Below are 17,669 nucleotides of genomic sequence, written 5' to 3' on the forward strand. Positions count from 1 at the left end.
CTCTCTGACTTGATTGTTTTACTGTATTATGCTGTTTCCCTATTCTGCTAACAGTCTGTGTCCCCTCCCAATGCCAAATTAGATTAAACTCCTCCCAACAGCACTAACAAACCCACCGACAAGGATGTTAGTAATTGTGCTCTGGTTCAAATGTAGACCATCTCATTTGTACAGGTCCCATCTTCTCCAGAAATGGTCCCAGTGATCGAGGAATCTAATACCCTCCCTCCTGCACCAACTCTTAAACCATGCATTCATCTGTGCTATTCTCCTATTTTTGAGCTTGCTAGCATGTGCTACTCGGAGTAACCCAGAAATTACAACCCAACAAGTCCTGCTTTTTAGCCTACTACCTAACTCCCGGTTTAAAAAAAACACAAGACTTCAGTCCTCTTTCTACCTGTATCATTGGCATCAACATGTACCATGACCTTAAGGGGACTCCTGAAATACCTGGCTGTGTCTCTTGGATTGCCTGGTAGTCCCTCATTCCCTTCTTCCCTCAAGTCCTCCAGCTGCATTGTGACTACCTCCATAAACATGCTATTCATGATGTTCTCAGACTCACAGATACTCAACAGTGTCCCCAGCCGATGTTCCTGCTCTGAAACCCAAGCTTCCAGGAGCTGTAGCTGGACACACTTCGTGCACACATGTTGGTCCCAGGCACTGGAAATGTGCCCGACATCCCTCATAGAACAGAAGTAGCAGACCACAATTTTGAGCTCTCCTGCCTTAACTAAACCCTTCATATTTAGGGAACTTAAAACACAAAGTCCCGACCCTTGCTTAAACAATGACTTACAATTTATATAGTTACCATTGGTTCCACAATACTTTCTGAACTCTGATGTTAACTTGGAATGCCAATGTATGTCCCTGCACTATCACTAATTTACCATGCTGCTGAAAAGGTAAGTATTATAATCTAGTAACAATTACTCAGCCTCACCCACCACTCAGTTCCCTACTCTCTCTGAGTTTATGAAGCTTTGCTACATTCCACTCCTGCCTAGACTGAGCTCCACACTCATTCTTTCAGCTTCGCATTCTCTGTCCATCCAAATCACTCTCATTTTACCAAGCAGCATTGAGGTTACCTCCATTTTTATAGACCCCAAAAACAATGATTTTGAAACTAAATTAAACCAGTTGTTCAGTTAACCAGCTTCAGCTGAGTGACTTAGCTGACTCCTGTTTCACAAATGCAACTCAACTGCACCCAATCAAAAAGAGCAGCTTTTAGTTACTAGATTAAAGAACTAATTTATCTAGAAATTAGTCCTGATGTTAAGTTTAAATTTTGTGTTTGAAAAAAAGTGTTTTCCTCATTTTCCCTCTAGTTTTTGCCAGTTATCTTAAATCTATTACCACTGGTCATTGACTCATGTGCCAGAGTATACAGTTTCTCTCTACTTTCTCAATCAAAACCCTGCCATTTTTGAGTATATCAATTAGATCTCCTCTTAACCTTCTCTATTCTAAGGTTCTGCATTCTCTCTGCATAACTAAAGCCTCTCATCCCTTGCATCATTGTAGCAAACCTCCTCTACATCCTCTCCTTCCTAAAGTGTGGTGCCCAGAATTGTACTCAGTAATCAAGCTGATGTATAATCAGTGATTCTAAAAGGTGTAATATGATTTCTTGTTTTTTTTAATTTCATGATCTTATATACAAACTAAGCATCCCATATGCTTTCTTAATCACCATATCATTTTTTTGCCACCTTTAAAGATTTCTGAATATGCATTCCCAGATCCTTAAGCAATACACTCGCCTGGGAAATTCAAAAAAGGTGCAAGGCTTGAACATATTCCTTTTGTTTGCAGCAAATGTGTTCTTGCATATGAAACTATTTCACCTTTGGCAGCCATAAATAAGCCACATTATGTGCTTGACTGATTATCTGAAATTGTGTTTTCCTGAATGCAAGACCAAAAGCATCGGCAACATATCTCAGTTCTGCAATCTTCTGCTGCTATTGTTAATAGTACAGTAAGAAGTCTCACAACTCCAGCTAAAGTCCAACAGGTTTATTTGGTAGCACAAGCCGCTCCTTCTTCAGGTGAGTGAAGAGTTGTGTTCACAAACAGGGCATATATAGACACAAACTCAATTTACAAGAAAATGGTTGGAATGCAAATCTTTACAGGTAATCAAGTCTTTACAGGTACAGACAATGTGAGTGGAGAGAGGGTTAAGCAAAGGTGAAAGAGGTGTGAATTGTCTCCAGCCAGGACAGTTAGAGAGATTTTGCAAGCCCAGGCAAGTCGTGGGGGTTACAGATAGTGTGACATGAACCCAAGATCCCGGTTGAGGCCGTCCTCATGTGGGCAGAACTTGGCTATCAGTTTTTGCTCGGCGATTCAGCGTTGTCGTGTGTCGTGAAGGCCACCTTGGAGAACGCTTACCTGAAGATCAAAGGCTGAATGCCCGTGACTGCTGAAGTGTTCCCTGACAGGAAGAGAACACTCCTGCCTGGTGATTATCGAGCGGTGTTCATTCATCCATTGTCGTAGCATCTGCATGGTCTCGCCAATGTACTCAGGACATCCTTTCCTGCAACGTATCAGGCAGGCAACGTTGGCTGAGTCGCAAGAGTATGTACTGTGTACCTGGTGGATGGTGTTCTCATGTGAGGTGATGGCATCGGTGTCGATGATCTGGCACGTCTTGCAGAGGTTGCTGTGGCAGGGTTGTGTGGTGTCGTGGTCACTGTTCTCCTGAAGGCTGGGTAGTTTGCTGCAGACAATGGTCTGTTTGAGGTTGTGCGGTTGTTTGAAGGCAAGAAGTGGGGGTGAGGTGATGGCCTTGGCGAGATGTTCATCTTCATCGATGCCATATTGAAGGCTCTGGAGAAGATGTTGTAGCTTCTCTGCTCCGGGGAAGTACTGGACGACGAAGGGTACTCTGTCTGCCGTGTCCTGCGTTTATCTTCTGAGGAGGTCGGTGCGGTTTTTCGCTGTGGCGCATCGGAATTGTCAATCGATGAGCCGAGCACCATATCCTGTTCTTATGAGGGTATCTTTCAGCATCTGTAGGTGTCTGTTGTGATCCTCCTCATCTGAGCAGATCCTGTGTATGTGGAGAGTTTGTTCATAGGGAATGGCTTCTTTAACGTGTTTAGGGTGGAAGCTGGAGAAGTGGAGAATCGTGAGGTTATCCGTGGGCTTGGGGTAAAGTGAAGTGCTGAGGTGACCATCCTTGATGGAGGTGTGTGTGACCAAGAATGCAACCGATTCCGGAGAGTAATCCATGGTGAGTCTGATGGTGGGATGGAACTTGCTGATGTCATCATATAGTTGTTTCAGTGATTGTTCGCCATGAGTCCAAAGGAAGAAAATGTCATCGATGTATCTAGTGTATAGCATCAGTTGAAGGTCCTGTGCGGTGAAGAAGTCTTTTTCAAACCTGAGCATGAAGATGTTGGCATATTGAGGTGTGAATTTGGTCCCCATGGCTATTCCGTGTGACTGGATGAAGAACTGGTTGTTGAAGGTGAAGATGTTGTGGTACAGGATGAAACGGATGAGTTGTAGAATTGCATCTGGAGATTGGCAGTTGTCAGTGTTGAGTACTGAGGCAGTTGCAGCAATGCCGTCATTGTGGGGGATGCTGGTGTAGAGTGCCGAGACATCCATTGTGACGAGGAGTGCTCCTGGTTGAACTGCTCCATGTGTGCTGAGTTTCCGTAGGAAGTCCGTAGTGTCATGACAGAAGCTGGGCGTTCTTTGTACAATGGGTTTCAGGATGCCCTCGATGCAGTTGGAGAGGTTCTCACACAGGGTCCCATTGCCTGATACAATGGGACGGCCAGGTGTGTTAGCCTTCTGTATCTTTGGGAGGCAGTAGAGATCTCCAGTGTGGGGAGTACATGGGATGAGAGCATGGAGGGTGCTCTGAAGGTCCAGATCAAAGGTCTTGATCAGTCTTGAGTTGACGGGTGTGTTCTTTGATCGAATCTGCCGGTAACTGTCTGTAGTGTTCCTTGTTGTTCAGTTGTCGGTACACTTCTTTGCAGTAATCCATTCTGTTCAGTATGACAGTGGCTCTTCCTTTATCTGCTGGCCTGATGTCAATGTTGTAGTTGGTCTTGAGAGCGTGGATGGCATTGTGTTGTGCTTGGGTGACGTTCGGGGCTGTTTTATGAGTGCGGCTGATGAATCTCGTATTGATGCACCTCTTGACAGCTTGGGCATACATGTTGAGTTGAGGGCAGCGGCCTTCCAGAGGAGTCCAATTCAACTCTTCGGTTGCTGCACCGCGGATCTCTCTGTCGCCTGTTCATTGGCTGTCTCATTGTGTTCCAACCCCAAGAGGCCAACAGCAAACACAAGACGCGCTGGATCATTGACATGGATGCCATCATCTCACGTGAGAACACCATCCACCAGGTACACGGTACATACTCTTGCGACTCGGCCAACATTGTCTACCTGATATGCTGCAGGAAAGGATGTCACAAGGCATGGTATATTGGCGAGACCATGGAGACACTATGACAATGGATGAGTGAACACTGCTCCACAATCACCAGGCAGGAGTGTTCTCTTCCTGTCGGGGAACACTTCAGCAGTCACGGGCATTCAGCCTCTGATCTTAGGGTAAGCATTCTCCAAGGTGGCCTTCACGACACAGCTGAATCGCCGAGCAAAAACTGATAGCCAAGTTCCACACACATGAGGACGGCCTCAACTGGGATCTTGGGTTCATGTCACACTATCTGTAACCCCCACGACTTGCCTGGGCTTGCAAAATCTCACTAACTGTCCTGGCTGGAAACAAATCACACCTCTTTCACCTGTGCTTAACCCTCTCTCCACTCACATTGTCTGTACCTGTAAAGACTTGATTACTGTAAAGACTCACATTCCAACCATTATCTTGTAAATTGAGTTTGTGTCTATGTATGCCCTGTTTGTGAACACAACTCTTCACTCATCTGAAGAAGGAGCGACACGCCGAAAGCTTGTGCTATCAAATAAACCTGTTGGACTTTAACCTGGTGTCGTGAGGCTTCATACTGTGCCTACCCCAGTCCAATGCCGGCATCACCACATCGTTGTTAATCGTAGCAAAGGGCAAATAGGTGGCTGCAGTCTCGTTTGCGAACACTGGGGGTGCACCATCTCATCATTCCTGTGTCTTAGTGAGGAATGGCGCAGTTGCCATTGCAGTGATTATTCGTGATCTCCAACTCTGGCAGCACTGCCCCAGTCTGAACTTTAGGTGGTGCTAAAATAAAAGCAAAATACTGCAAATGCTGGAATTCAGACAACATTTCATAGAAACCCTACAGTGCAGAAAGAGGCCATCTGGTCCATGGAGTCTGCACCGACCACAATCCCACCCAGGCCCTACCCCCATATCCCTACACATTTACCCGCTAATCCCTCTAACCTACGCATCTCAGGACACTAAGGCGCAATTTTATCAGGGCCAATCAACCTAACCCACACATCTTTGGACTGTGGGAGGAAACCGGAGCACCCAGAGGAAACCCACGCAGACACGAGGAGAATGTGCAAACTCCACACAGACAGTGACCCAAGCTGGGAATCGAACCCAGATCCCTGGAGCTGTGAAGCAGCAGTGCTAACCACTGTGCTACCGTGCTGTCAGAAAAACTCGTAGTTCTGTCACATCCATAGGGAGATAAAACTGAATTAACGTTTCAAGTCTTTTTGACTCTTCTTCAGAACTAAAAGGGAGGGAAAATGTGTTGGATATTATACTGTAAAAGAGGAGTGGAACAGCTAGAACAGTGATGGGTGAGAGCTGGGAGAGATTGCAACAAAAATGTCGCAAATTTAAGAACAAGAGACGGAAGGCCTGGGGAATGGGGGAACAGAGTCATTTTGTATTGAGATATATGGGATGAAAAAAAGAGATTAAGGTGGAGGAGATGGCCTAGTGATATTATTGCTAGACTATTAATCTAGAAACTCAGCTAATGTCCTGGGGATCGAGATTCGAATCCTGCCACAGCAGATGATGGAATTTGAATTCAATAAAAGATATCTGGAATTAAGAATCTACCAATGATCATGAAACCATAGCCTATTATCGGAAAAACCCACTCATGTCCTTTAGGGAAGGAAATCTGCCATCCTTACTGGTCTGGCTCCAGAGCCACAGCAATGTGGTTCACTCTTAGCTGCCTTCTGAAATGTCCTAGCAAGCCACTCAGATCAAGGGCGACTAGGGATGGGCAATAATTACTGTCTCAGCCAGTGACGTCTATGTCCCACAAATGAATGAAAAAAGGTCACAGTCTAAAGTTGAGCTCAATGTTGAACCCTGAGATGCTGCTCCTCCAGCTTGCATTGGGCCTCACTGGAGCATTGCAGCAGACCAATGACGGACAAGTGGGCATGAGAGCAAGGAGCTGAGTTGCAATGGTGAACAACAGGCAGGTTGGGGGTCATGCTTGCGGATTGAGCAAAAAAGGTGTCCTGCAGTCACCCAGGCTGTGTTTAGTTTCCCCAATGTGGAGGAGATTGCATTTCGAGCAGCGAAAACAGCAGAAGAAGAGAAAGCTGGAGGAGGAGCATCACATCTTCCAACTAAGCACTCCACTGCACTCAGGATTGAACATTGAGTTCAAGAATTGTAGACCTCTCTCCATCTTCATGCCTCTTCCCGACATTCTTTGCTTTTCTTTAGATGGCGCTGTTGCGGGAGTTTCAGTGGTGAGCCGGGTGTTGCCGGGAAATGTAGTTCCAGGTGAGGCAGCGGCTGGCGGTGACAGGGTTTGGAACGGCTGCTCCGGGGTAGGAATGAGCTCCAAGAGGTTACGGAGTGATCCGGAGAGTGGGATTGATGGGAAGAGATCGCTAAAGCAGCAGGAGCTTGCAGAACTCAACCCGCTGCTGCTGGAAGCGAAGGAGCGAGTGAGCGAGGCCTGGAGCAGGGGGCTCGAGTACTCACATGGTGAGGGTCAGCAAGGGGTACGGGGGCTGGGATAAGGGGCTGAAGCTCTTGGAAGATTGGAAAGCGGCCAGTCAGATAATCCAAGGCCGGAGAAATAATTCCAGTGTCAGTTTAGATCAGTTGTTGGGCTCTTGTGTTAATCAGGCGATCAAGGAGCGCATAATCTACTGGCAAATCCGTGCGGGAGCGAGGAAGCGCTGCATTGGCGGAGTGCCGTCTTTCAGAAGGCACGTTTGGCCCGATTTTTGGGATAGTAGTGGCAACTAAACTGTCAACATTAACAAAAACCATGTCTCTGAAATTAATGGCAATGTTTGACATCCGTATGTGTGTAGTTAGTTATATGTGGAAATCCAAGAGTTGCTGTTACCGATTCCATACTTACCCATAGAGTGCGCTGTTGAAGTTCCCGAGCCTGTAATCAAATATAAATCGCTGAATCGACAGATTTGTACTTCTTTGGGATTCATCTTGCTGCAAAAATCTTTTACACCTTGTTGAATGAAGTGTAACTGGAGGTTCTATGGTTTTTTTAAGTTCAAAATTACTGCTGAACAATGTGGAAACTGATTTTATATTTATGGAATGTTAAATTTCTTTTTTATGATTAATATAATTTTAAATTGAAGAAGTTGATTATATTTCGGTTTCTATCTTAATCCTATGCCTATGTTCCAATCATTTATTTTGCCCTCGGTAAAGCTTTGGTCACTGCATTTTACTCCCTAGTTTGCTATTTGTGATAAGTATCCAATCACAGTATCTATCCACTGTGGTAAGTGTAAGTATCCAATCACAGTATCCACTATGATTGGATACTTACACTTACCCTACTTAATGAAATCACTAATGTTGGAATCTCTGGAGATACTCTTGACTTAGTATCAGATTCAGACAGAGGTCGGCAAAACAGGAATTCACACCACAGCAGTGGGTAGTCTTTGTAAGTCGCTCTTTTTGAGGTCAATGGTGAGCATCATTGCTTCACCGCTGATCATGAAATCTGGATCATTAAACCAAAACTTCACTTCGTTGTGCAGGTGGAAGTAAAAGATCTGTTTGAAGTAGAGTAGTGGAGTTCTTCTAGTATTCTGATCAATATTTATCCCTCAACCAACTCCACTAAAAACAAATTTAACTGGCCGTTCATCTCTGCAATCTTTTTGAGAGCTTATGGTGGGAAATGTTGTTTGACTACATAACAATAGTAACTATGCTATGAAGATCATTTGTGTGGGGAGAGATAACAGGAAATTTTGCTAGCTGCACATCAATAAAATTGTTGGTTCTATTGTTTGTAAACTGTATTGACTGAAAGGATCGGGCATCATGGTGCAAATGCAACAGGCACTTGTGAATGGTGTAGTCTTAGGGAATTTCTGTACAGCAAATGGACCAGATATACTGAAGAAATGTAGGGCAAGAGAATCACTGCAGCAGAGAGGAATGGGCACACTGGAGTACAATGAAAGAAGGAAAAAGTTCACTTGCATTTATGTGATGTCTTTTCATACCCCAGAACATCCCAAAGTCTTTCACTGCCACTAAAGCAATTTTGAAATTGCACAGGAATTCTATAAGACCTCTTAAATATATGTCTAAACTTCAGCATTTTGATTCAAATGCAAAGACGCTGTGAATGGACTGATTTGCACAATCTATACATTCAAACATTATTGGTCAAAAATACAGCTCTGTACATTCTGAATTGTTATCTGGTCAGAAGAATTCCAGACTAAACCAGGTAGCGTAAATGAGAGAACTTTTCTTTAATCGGTGTAGCAATATACAGATATTTCTTCTTTGTAGTTTTTAGAATCTGACAATTCAACTCCCTTTTCACTCTTGCAAAGATGTGGAATGGTAAGCAAAATATTCTGTGTCTAATTTATTGTAGAAGAAGTGCTCCTTGCCAAGGTAATAACAGTGCTTTTCCTCTTTCCTCTACAGAGAAAGATTTGCTGGTGGGCAATCAGCCGTTCACACACTGTTTGATATCAAATTTTATCCAGAGTCAAACATTCCTGAAAGGACTTCAGAATGAGCTTCTACAGCTGAACTTTCATGAAAAATCAAATGATCTGTATAAATTCAAGCAGGTGAGAAACTGAAGCCCAACAACTGATCTAAACTGACACTGGAATTATTTCTCTGGCCTTGGATTATCTGACTGGCCGCTTTCCAATCTTCCAAGAGCTTCAGCCCCTTATCCCAGCCCTCATACCCCTTGCTGACCCTCACCATGTGAGTACTCGAGTACTAAAGGGAAGGTTTGTGTGGGGAGAGATAACAGGAAATTTTGCTAGCTGCACATCAATAAAATTGTTGGTTCTATTGTTTGTAAACTGTATTGAATGAAAGGATCGCATATCATGCTACAAATGCAAACAGGTATTTTTGAATGGTGTAGTCTTTGGGGATTTGTGTACAGCAAATGGATCAGATATGCTGGAGAAATGTAGGGCAAGAGAATCACTGTGCAACAGAGAGGAATGGGCACACTGGAGTTAGATGAAAGAGGGAAAAAGTTAACTTGCATTTGTGATGCCTTTTCACATCCCAGAACACCCCAAAATCTTTCACTGCCATTAAAGCAATTTTGAAATATTGTCACTGTTGTAATGTAGGAAGGCTCTTATGCGGCAGAATTCTTGGAAGGACACAGCTTGAGGTGATCCTAGTGCAGGAGCAATCCTGAAAAGATGTCAGGTGAGGTGATGCCACCGGATAAGGTGATCCAGTGTGAAGGAGCCCTTCCAGAATGATATAGGACAAGTAAATTATTTGTCAATCCACTTACAATTGCAAATGTCAATTTAAGTCTCTTGGGATAGGTCATAGATGGCGCGCATCTTTTAATGTCTGAGTATTTATTGATGTAGTCAACAGAGACGGAGTGGGGAAAAAATAACCAACTTCCATTTTGTGATGCATGAAATCTATAGCTCTGGTAAGGTGTAATTATGGAAATAAATATTTACACTGAGCTGACAGAGGGTGATATTCAGAAATAATTGAGTTTCTAGACATCAGTAATCAAATGGAGCTAATGAGGGAAAGGTATATTTTTAGGCAGAGCTAACACATTGAGGTTCTAAGTATAAATATTGTGTTTTTTCCCTTCACAGTCTGATGACCTGCGAAAGGAAAAAGGATATCATATCTCAACATTAAGGTGAGTTTGTGTGAACCCATCTTCTCTGAGCTTGCTCAGGGCATAATTTGAACCGGATTATTGGACTGAAAAATGTTGTGTTTTCATGCATGTTTCATTTGTTGCAGCACTGATTTTTAGTTGAGTTTTTTCGAGTGTGCTTTGTGTATGTTGAGCAGCTGAGGTGGACATCTTTGCGAGCAAGCTGCTGCTGCACACTTGGGTGAAATGTAATAGAAATAAGCTAGTTGCAAGATTCACTGGCAGAAAATGAACTCAACTTTTAAAATTGAACTCAACTAAGCCATCTTGCTGTGCGGAAGCATATTTATTGTTGTTTTTATTAAGTTCATGACTTCTGCAGGCTGACATTTACTTCTGTGCAAACTTGGGGAATCTCACGTAACTATTTCCTGCTTTTTTAAAGGAAAAGTTTTCTCCTTTTGTTTGCTCTCATTCTAGTACTTTCTGTGTCTGAGACTGATTATAATTAAATTCTTCTCCATCATGCAGGTTCGTTTAACCCTTGCCCTTATTGCTGTTAGTATTTTTTTCTTTATTCTTTTATGGGATGTGGATTTGGATAGAAAGGCCAGAAGTTAATGTCCATCCTTAATCGTCCTTGAACTAACTAGCTTGCTAGGCCATTTTAGGGGCATTTAAGAGTCAGCATATTCCTGTGGATCTGGAGTCACATGTAGGTCAGACCAGGTAATGACATCAGATTTCCTTCTGCTAAAGGGCATTAGTGAACAGATGAGTTTTTACAACATTCAATGACAATTGGTGTGGGCACCAACTAGCTTTGCATTCCAGTTTATTAACTGAATATAAATTCCATCAACTGCTGTGCTGGGATTTAAAGCTATGTCCACTGAGTATTAGTCTGGGTCTCTGGATTAGGTAAGAGTTTTAACAACACCAGGTTAAAGTCCAACAGGTTTATTTGTTAGCAAACACCATTAGCTTTCGGAGCGCTGCTCCTTCGTCAGATGGAGTGGATATTTCCACTCCATCTGATGAAGGAGCAGCGCTCCGAAAGCTAATGGTGTTTGCTACCAAATAAACCTGTTGGACTTTAACCTGGTGTTGTTAAAACTCTTACTGTGTTCACCCCAGTCCAACGCCGGCATCTAGATTAGTCCAGTGATGTGACCACTTGCCACTGTTCCCCTTACTGATAGTGATTGTGGCTCTGGTCAAGCCTCATACATTTTATCATGATCTCTCCAAATGTTTGCTGACAGACCCTGAATCATATTTCCTTTTTGAAACATTCACTGATGGTCTCACTGCCGTGTTGTATTGTGTTCCTCCAACACTTTCAGTGAGTAAACTGTCCATAATACAAGGTAATGCAAAAGAAAATCCTTTCCACTTAGTCTGTGAGTACTGACCAGTATTTTAATGACTATAACATTTGTATTTCGCTGCCATTACCTGTCATATTATCAGAACATAAAGAAGTATTCATGAATGACTTTTCCACAGCACATTCTCTGACACATTGGGCAAAATTGTGGTGGTTCCGTGCAAGAAGGTTTGAAGGTGGCACTGGGAAGAAACTTGGAAATTAGGACATCAAGTCAATGAGCCAACGTTTCCGAGGGGAGGAGGGTGAACATATGCAGCATCTACTCACCTAGTAGTGCTTCCAAGGATGCCTGTATTTTGAGGTGTCTTCAAGTTCACCTTTTTACCTGAGGAGCAACCACCTCTCCCACTGGGCCTTCTGGCCTTCCAAAGCTGCAGGCTGTCTAATTGGGCCTGTTGCCTCAGGAACCTGTCAGCCTGCAGGAGCCTGCAGACAATGAGGAGGACATCTCCTGGTAAATCACTCTGGACTGAGCACTGCAGATCCATGAGGGGGTCATGACCCAGAAATGGTCCCAACATCTGAAAATAAACAACCACTGGAAGATTCTGTCCATTATTTTGAGCAATTTGACAAGAATGAGGGAGCATATCCAATACTTTTAATGATTGATAGATCCTCCTCTTCATTTGTTCCTTCATGGACCCTCTTATTTCTATTATATTTCATCCAAATGTGCAGCAGCAGCTTTCATTAGCCATCTTTGTCCACTTCTTGGCCCTGTCTGATGTATTCAGCAGGGAGAAAATGTAGCACATGATGTGATGCTAACTGCTGGTTAATTTAAGATCATTGAGAAAGAAAGATGGCACAATACAGACAGCTTCATACCAAGTGAATTTGTTCTTGGTTTGGCAAGATAGGGAATTGTAGATGGTGTAGGATAGCTCTCTGACCAGCAGGGTAAATGTGCGCATTATCAATCACTTTCCAAATTGTTCATATTTGAAACTTCAGTTCTGTTCATTGGGATCATAAAATTACTGCCTCTTTAAATGGAATGAATGCTTAGTTTGACCACTTTGCACAATATTCATTCAAGATTTGCTAACGTTTATGTGCTGTAAAAACTTTGCCCTTCATTTATGGGGATGCAAGTCGGGAACTTGGCTGAACTTAAAATTTGCTGCACAGTATTCTTGTTTGTAAAAGGCATTGTATCATCCTTCACTGAGGTATCAATATTGGTGTAAGCCTTTGTTCTTAATTAGGTATGCAGTGAAGTAAAATACTTCAATTATAGACGGTATCTACAGTTCTGTAGAATGTTTCTCCCCGTTTAAATTTTGTAGAATTTGTAATCTAATTTTGGTTAACTATGATTCAATCATTCACTTGATTTTCTCTTTCCAGGAAGGTTCTCTTTGAAGACTTTCGTACATGGTTGTCAGATATTGCTGGTGTAAAACTGGAAAGTACAGTGGATTTGTCCTGTGCTAAATATGAATACACAGGTATACAACATTAATTCAAAAACGTTTATGCATTGGATATATTGCATGCGTACCATTTTATTGGGGTACAGTATGTACTGTATTATACTGGTGTTATTGCACATGTGATGTCACCCTGGCACTTGTTTTATATTGGAGCGATTACATATGTGACATTTCACAGGCATCATGGTAGCCATAGGGGACATTATTGTACAAACAGTGTTACGTTAGAGATACTTCATCATGATATCAGATATCACACTTGCAATGTCAAATACCCGGGGAATGCTGCATATCTGGTGTATGAAAACTATGGTATACACAAAAGATAATAGATGATATTCTTATGTTAACCCAAAAAATATTGCAGACAATGAATTGATTTGTCTTAGCTGTAAAGGTGGTCTTTAATATTATAATTGTTTTCCTAGTTTATTTTGGATGCTATGTTTAATGTATTAGATGTGTTTAAAGAAAAGTACAGTCCACATCTGATGCAGTTTTAATGTGTTCCTGATGGTTATAAATAACTGAATTCCAGAGGATTGAGAAAACTTTTCGAGAGATATGAAGAGCGATTCTCCCAAAAAAAGTTCTAAGTGCTGAATTCGTGGGAAAACTCGTGTAAATCAGGATTATTTTTTCAGTGGGAGTTCAAACTCGAATCTCCCACACTCTGTGCACTGCAGAGGTCACAATCGTGAATATCATTAAAAGCTCGGGGGGTAGGGCCTATTCACGCCAGAGTCTGACAGTTCCGGGCCTCTGCGCATGTACAGAGGCCCCAAACTGTCAACCTCCTGTTTGCTGGCCAGCGGTTGAGGAACCCCTGCAGTGCTGCCCCTCCATCCCCCCCCCTCCTCCTCCCCACAGCCCGATCGTGGCCCCCACAAGCATTCCCGGGCCAGCCCTGACCCTCCCCTGGCCTGGAGCGCCCGATCTCCAGGCCCGCCCCCAGCCTGCCTCGATCGCTGACCTCTCTCCAATCCCGACCAATCCCCATCCAGAGTGGCAGCGAGAACTCCCACCGCCACTGATTGCCCCTAGGCCTTGTCCCCTTGGCATTGCTCCATGCCCAGTGGGCAGTGCCAAGGTGTCCCCTGGGCATGGGCTCTTTGCCCCTTGGGCAGTGCCGGGGGCAAAGGCTGGCACTGGTAGGGTGTCCATGTCCGGGGCACCAACACCCCATCCGTCCAACTCCCTTGGGGGACCCCGCTTGCTCCCCCTTCACTCCAGCCTGGTCTCCCGCTAGTTCCCCGAAAGTGGGGAGCGACTCTAAACCCCACCCGATTGAAATTTGACTGGCGAGATGGGAGATGTTGTCAGGCCCAGAGACTTAAGTCCTGGGCCCAATAATCACATTAAAATTACATTCAAATAAGATTAAAATAACTTATCTGCTGTTCCCGCCAGTTTCCAGCGTGGTCCCGAATGCGGCAAATATCCGTCGCTGGGAGATGCGCGCATGTCGGGAATGCATACACGAATCCGACAAATCGGTGCACACGTGATTCTCCCAGCCAGACCTGCCAAAAAATTAGCAGGTCGGGATGGGAGAATCGCAGCCATGGTCTTGATTTATACAGCTCTCTATCATGTCCCTCGTAAATGTCACAAAATAATTTGCACGGAATGACTTACCTTTAAAGTGCAGTGAATTTCCATGCATGTAAATGCAATAACTATTTTACACATACCAGTGAGATGAATGACTGGTGAGTTTGGTTTTGGTGTTGGTTAAGTGGGAATAGCTGACCAGGACACTGTGCGTACTCTCTGTTTTGTTGTCCGTTAAACCCAGAGCCAGACCTCTGTTTGAAGTTTTGCTAGAGGAATATACTTTTGACAATGCAGCACCATTGCAAAGCTATACTGGAATATCAGCATGAATTTTGTAAAGAGTGCGACTTATTCTTATAATTTAAATCATAGATAAAAGTGCTGCCAGGTAAAGAGAGTTTATGCTGATGAGGGTTAGGAAAACCATGTTTACATAAGAACCTAAGAAATAGGAGCAGGAGTAGGCCATCTAGCCCCTCAAGCCTGCCCCACCATTCAATAAGATCATGGCTGATCTGAAGTGGATCAGTTCCACTTACCCGCCTGATCCCTATAACCCCTAATTCCCTTACCGATCAGGAATCCATCTATCCGTGATTTAAACATATTCAACGAGGTAGCCTCCACCACTTCAGTGGGCAGAGAATTCCAGAGATTCACCACCCTCTGAGAGTAGAAGTTCCTCCTCAACTCTGTCCTAAACTGACCCCCCTTTATTTTGAGGCTGTGCCCTCTAGTTCTAGTTTCCTTTCTAAGTGGAAAGAATCTCTCCATCTCTAACCTATCCAGCCCCTTCATTATCTTATAGGTCTCTATAAGATCCCCCCTCAGCCTTCTAAATTCCAATGAATACAAACCCAATCTGCTCAGTCTCTCCTCATAATCAACCCCTCATCTCCGGTATCAACCTGGTGAACCTTCTCTGCACTCCCTCCAAGGCCAATATATCCTTCCGCAAATAAGGGGACCAATACTGCACACAGTATTCCAGCTGCGGCCTCACCAATGCCCTGTACAGATGCAGCAAGACTTCTCTGCTTTTATATTCTATCCCCCTTGCGATATAGGCCAACATCCCATTTGCCTTCTTGATCACCTGTTGCACCTGCAGACTGGGTTTTTGCGTCTCATGCACAAGGACCCCCAGGTCCCTCTGCACAGCAGCATGTTGTAATTTCTTTCCATGGAAAGATATTTCTCCAGGGAAATCTTGCGAAGGCTGATCAAGAAGCATTCTTTATCCTGCTAAAGGTGTTACATGAGTGCTGACAACTGTCCAGTGCTTTGCACAAAAGGTTTCTCCTCACGTGAGGCAGGATGCATAGTATTAACAGGGTATTTGATCATTGGCCCATCACAGTTGAATGTGCTTTTGCATGTTCACTCTGCAGCACGGGCCATTGAATTATATGCAAAGGCCAATTTGTTTTTGTCTGCCTACGACAACATTTGCCAGGATCAGCAAACTCAGTACAGATCAGTGATGGATTGTAGGACTTCCTTTGCCTGCGTAGCTTGGCGTACAAGATTTTGGATGTTACTCACTAAGCCATCAGTAGAGCCCTGGAGGAATACATTTTTAAAAATGCACAAATTAACCAGTCAAAATTGCTAAACTGAAAATGAAATACTTAAGCTGTACTAAAATTTAAACCAATGCTGTTGCAGATGTGTTACTCTGTCATGATGATGAGTTAGAAGGGCGGAGAATAGCATTCATCCTGTATCTTGTTCCTGAGTGGGGAGCTGGTGATGGTGGCACTTTGGACCTTTATGTAACAGATGGTGAGTAGGATTAACTATATATAACCGTATTCGCCGTGACTCAGTGCTTCTATCCAGAAGGTGTTGTTCTGACACTCAGCATAGTTGTGGGCATTAGTTTTGTGCCAAACATGAAGCTACAATTCTTGACAATTAACATTATGAACATCCTGGTATACTATTAGATACTAGGCTAACTATTGTGTTACCACAATGCATCCGTGTACATGCTAGCACTGTGCATTAATACTATTGGTAGGATGTGGGTGTTTGCAAACAGTGAGGCCACAGCTGGGTAAGTGGCTCTTGACGGTCTGGCCAATGTCTAATGGTGGAACTCAGAATTAAAGTTACTATTGTGGCAGACCAAATTAAAATGAGGAAACACAAACTGCTTGTTGGATGTCAGGGAATCTCGTGTAGAAAATTAGAATGCCGCTGTCTGTAATGCAGGGGATTGTGTCAGAAGCCTCTTTTTCTTTTAGTTCTGTCCTACTATTAACCCAGCTGAGGTTTGAAAGATTAAGGTCTGCTCTTTTCAATGTAGGAAGGGTGAAAAACTAGCTCAGAGCTCTGTCCAATTTGAATCTCAATAATGCAATATAGCTGAAAAATGCAGCTGGTTAGGTTTCTTTCACTTGCAATCTGTAGTTCAAGGTTGGGGCAAATTTGGATGTGGGATGGTAGTAGTTTTAATTTGATGATTTTAATATGAAATGAACACAATTTAATATTGCAGTTTATAAATAGAAACTACATATATTTATCCTACATGCATGACTCTGAAACTCATGAATATGTAACTAACTTAATTGTCTTTTACAGAACATTATCAGCCTCAGCAGATTGCCAAGTCTCTAACTCCATCATGGAACACATTAGTTTTCTTTGAGGTTTCCCCTGTTTCTTATCATCAGGTACAGAAATTCAGAATATTCTGTAAATAGCGCTGAAAAATTAAGTGGTATCTGCACCTTATGAATTGATTTGGTTTCTGTGCCACGTAGCAGGATATATTAGGCATTGCTATTCTTTGTTTTTTTTATGAGTGGGTGTTTGCTATTTATAAAGACATTTATCATTGGAATGTGATTTAATAAAGCAACAAATAGCTTATTCTCTGACTGAATTCAATGCTTAATGCTGCTCTGCATACTTACCCTATTCAGGTGTCCGAAGTTCTGTCGGAGGGGAAATGTCGTCTTTCTGTCAGTGGCTGGTTCCATGGGCCATCATTGGAGAGGCCACCTCGCTACATTGAATCTTTTCCTCCTCGATTACCATATTTTGCAAGTGATGTAAGCTCAGATCCTACCATCTTGGCCACAATTAGCTTACCAAAGTTTTGATTAGATTAAGATCATTAACCACTAGCTTTTGGGGATGGGAACTGAGTGCTGTTGTGAAATCTCATATAATCCTTTCACTTCTAAGACCTGGGTTTCT

General features: G+C 43.2%; 1 protein-coding gene across 1 annotated transcript in view; it reads left to right on the forward strand.

Annotated features, from left to right (window-relative positions):
• The first annotated feature begins 6,710 nt into the window (after nucleotides 1-6,710).
• ogfod1 (2-oxoglutarate and iron-dependent oxygenase domain containing 1) overlaps nucleotides 6,711-17,669 on the forward strand; it is a 33,074-nt gene continuing 22,115 nt past the window's right edge. Inside the window, exons 1-7 of the mRNA XM_078211112.1 lie at nucleotides 6,711-6,934; nucleotides 8,885-9,033; nucleotides 10,063-10,109; nucleotides 12,817-12,917; nucleotides 16,128-16,244; nucleotides 17,049-17,140; nucleotides 17,393-17,521. Coding sequence (XP_078067238.1) covers nucleotides 6,781-6,934; nucleotides 8,885-9,033; nucleotides 10,063-10,109; nucleotides 12,817-12,917; nucleotides 16,128-16,244; nucleotides 17,049-17,140; nucleotides 17,393-17,521 — 789 coding nt within the window. The 5' untranslated portion in view covers nucleotides 6,711-6,780. The remainder of the gene's footprint in view (nucleotides 6,935-8,884; nucleotides 9,034-10,062; nucleotides 10,110-12,816; nucleotides 12,918-16,127; nucleotides 16,245-17,048; nucleotides 17,141-17,392; nucleotides 17,522-17,669) is intronic.

The sequence above is a fragment of the Mustelus asterias genome, chromosome 4 (genome assembly GCF_964213995.1).
Source record: "Mustelus asterias chromosome 4, sMusAst1.hap1.1, whole genome shotgun sequence".
Lineage (NCBI taxonomy): Eukaryota > Metazoa > Chordata > Chondrichthyes > Carcharhiniformes > Triakidae > Mustelus > Mustelus asterias.